At 36.5% G+C, this 2,351-nt stretch overlaps 1 protein-coding gene across 1 annotated transcript; it reads left to right on the forward strand.

Annotated features, from left to right (window-relative positions):
* Positions 1–591: 591 nt before the first annotated feature.
* LOC118755066 (histone-lysine N-methyltransferase SETMAR-like) lies at positions 592–2,047 on the forward strand. The gene has a single exon (XM_036489919.1). The coding sequence runs from the start codon at positions 998–1,000 to the stop codon at positions 2,045–2,047; it is 1,050 nt and encodes a 349-aa protein (XP_036345812.1). The 5' UTR covers positions 592–997.
* Positions 2,048–2,351: the final 304 nt, after the last annotated feature.

A 2,351-nucleotide genomic window follows, 5' to 3' on the forward strand; every position in this document is an offset into this window, starting at 1 on the left:
CATCTAAAGTGGTAAAGGGATAAATTGTTTATCCGCATTCTTTCATGGACGCACTTTGGTAAATAATTGCACAAAATTGTTTATTATTTAACTTATCTGGCTAGTTACGTTTCATTCTTACCTCGTCCATTTTGCTAATTTGCTTTTTATGTGTTCGTAGCAAAATCAACCACCTGGCAGTCTGTCAGGGTTAGGTTAAGTTAGGTTAGGTTGAAGTGGCTGCCAGTGACCCCACTAGCACACATAGGCCTTTGGTTGTGGGCCCGTTGTGATACCACGCGGATCGTTAGAACCCTCCTACTCCAACCATCGTGTGGATTTCGCGAAACCCAGAACTTGCCGTATACCTACTTCGGCTATGTCGGTTAGGTCAGGGTTGAATTCTGCTGAAATTTATACGTTTATCCATTAAAATCGTTTGATAAAGTTATAAACTTTGGTCCATACAAAGTTTGACTGTTCATTTATCAACAGTTTATCACTTTTGATTAACACCCCTAGTATGTACCTGAAATGGACATTTGAATAATACGAGAGTCATTAAGAAGTCGCGAAAAATTATTAGAATTCCGCGCAAAATTGGTGCTTCAAGTTAATTTATACGGGCTCATTGCTATGGATAAGTGAACAAAAAATGCACAACTTTGGTTATATTTTGCATAATATGTATTTTCAAAAAACTTTTAAATTAGTCTCGTTATAAGACATAGGCCAGCTACACCTGTCGAGGTTGAGGAGAGAAGCCGCAACAGTGGAACCCTCATCAGTGAAACCAAGTGAGAATATTTGGAATGAATGTCTTAATATTACTTACATACGAGGGTCGTATGAAAACTACCCGATTTTGAATAGAGATGGCGCTGCTAGAACTAAAAAAAATATTTTGCTAAAAAATACAACTCTTCAAATAACACGTGTCAAAATTTCTCAGCGATATGACATTTACAACAAATTTTATACGTGTTAGAATTGAGTTACTTTTGTGCTTTTTGTCAACATGGAAAAAATTGAATATCGAGCAGAGATAAAATATTTGTTTTTGAAAAAGAAAACAAACGACGAAATTAAATCGGAATTTAACGAAGTTTATGGAGACTCTGGACCGTCATTAACAACTATAAAATATTGGGTAGCTGAATTTAAACGCGGCCGTACGAGCATTTTTGATGAGGAACGTTCAGGTCGTCCAAATGAGGTCACTACACCAGAAATGATTGAAAAAATCCGTGATATGGTAATGAGTGATCGAAGATTGAAAGTGCGTGAGATTGGTGAGAGTGTGGGCATTTCAATTGAACGGGTTAATAACATTTTGCGAAATCATTTGGATATGAGAAAGCTTTCCGCAAGATGGGTGCCGCGATTACTCACAACACACCATAAACAAACACGTGTTTCCATTTCAAATGATTGTTTATCAATGTTAAACGCAAATCCCCAGGAGTTTTGGCGTCGATTTGTAACTGTCGATGAAACGTGGATTCATCACTCCACACCAGAGACCAAAGAACAGTCAAAACAGTGGACTCGTCGTGGTGAACCAGCTCCAAAGAAGGCAAAGGCGATATTATCTGCAAACAAGGTTATGGCCACAGTATTTTGGGATGCGCGTGGGGTTATACATATTGATTACTTACAAAAAGGAAAAACAATTAATGGCGAATACTACTGCAAAATATTGGGTGATTTTGACAAGGCTTTGAAGGAAAAACGTCCACATTTGTTGAAAAAAAAAGTTCTTTTTCATCAAGACAATGCTCGTGTACGCACATGTGTCGTAGCCATGTCTAAATTCAATGAATTAGGCTACCAAATGTTTCCTCATCCACCGTATTCTCCAGATTTGGCCCCCTGTGACTTTTTCCTTTTTCCTAATCTTAAAAAATGGGTCGGCGGGAAAAAATTTAGCTCAAATGATGAAGAAATTGCAGCAACAAATGCTTATTTTGAAGGGTTGGAGAAACCCTATTATTCGGAAGGGATCAAAACGTGGGAAAAACGTTTGCTTAAGTGTATCGAGCTAAAAGGAGATTATGTTGAAAAATAAATTGAATTTCGTTAAAAAAAATCGTTTTATTCTATTCAAGGCCGGGTAGTTTTCATACGACCCTCGTATGTATGTATTTGTTATATAATATACAGAATACATAATATACATGGTCGGCTAAAGACTACTTTAAATGAATACATACTCAGATAGTACATATATAAATACCTCGTATATGCGGCTCCAATACCACGTCATGTATGTACAATACAAAAGGGATTTGGTTATTATTTTTCCAATACTGTTTACTTTATTAATTTAAGTTAAGATTAATAATAATAATCTTACAGCAAGTAGGTTCAAG

Source organism: Rhagoletis pomonella, unplaced genomic scaffold (genome assembly GCF_013731165.1).
Source record: "Rhagoletis pomonella isolate Grant_MI unplaced genomic scaffold, Rhpom_1.0 Rhpom_scaffold_05229, whole genome shotgun sequence".
In the NCBI taxonomy this organism is placed as follows: Eukaryota; Metazoa; Arthropoda; class Insecta; order Diptera; family Tephritidae; genus Rhagoletis; species Rhagoletis pomonella.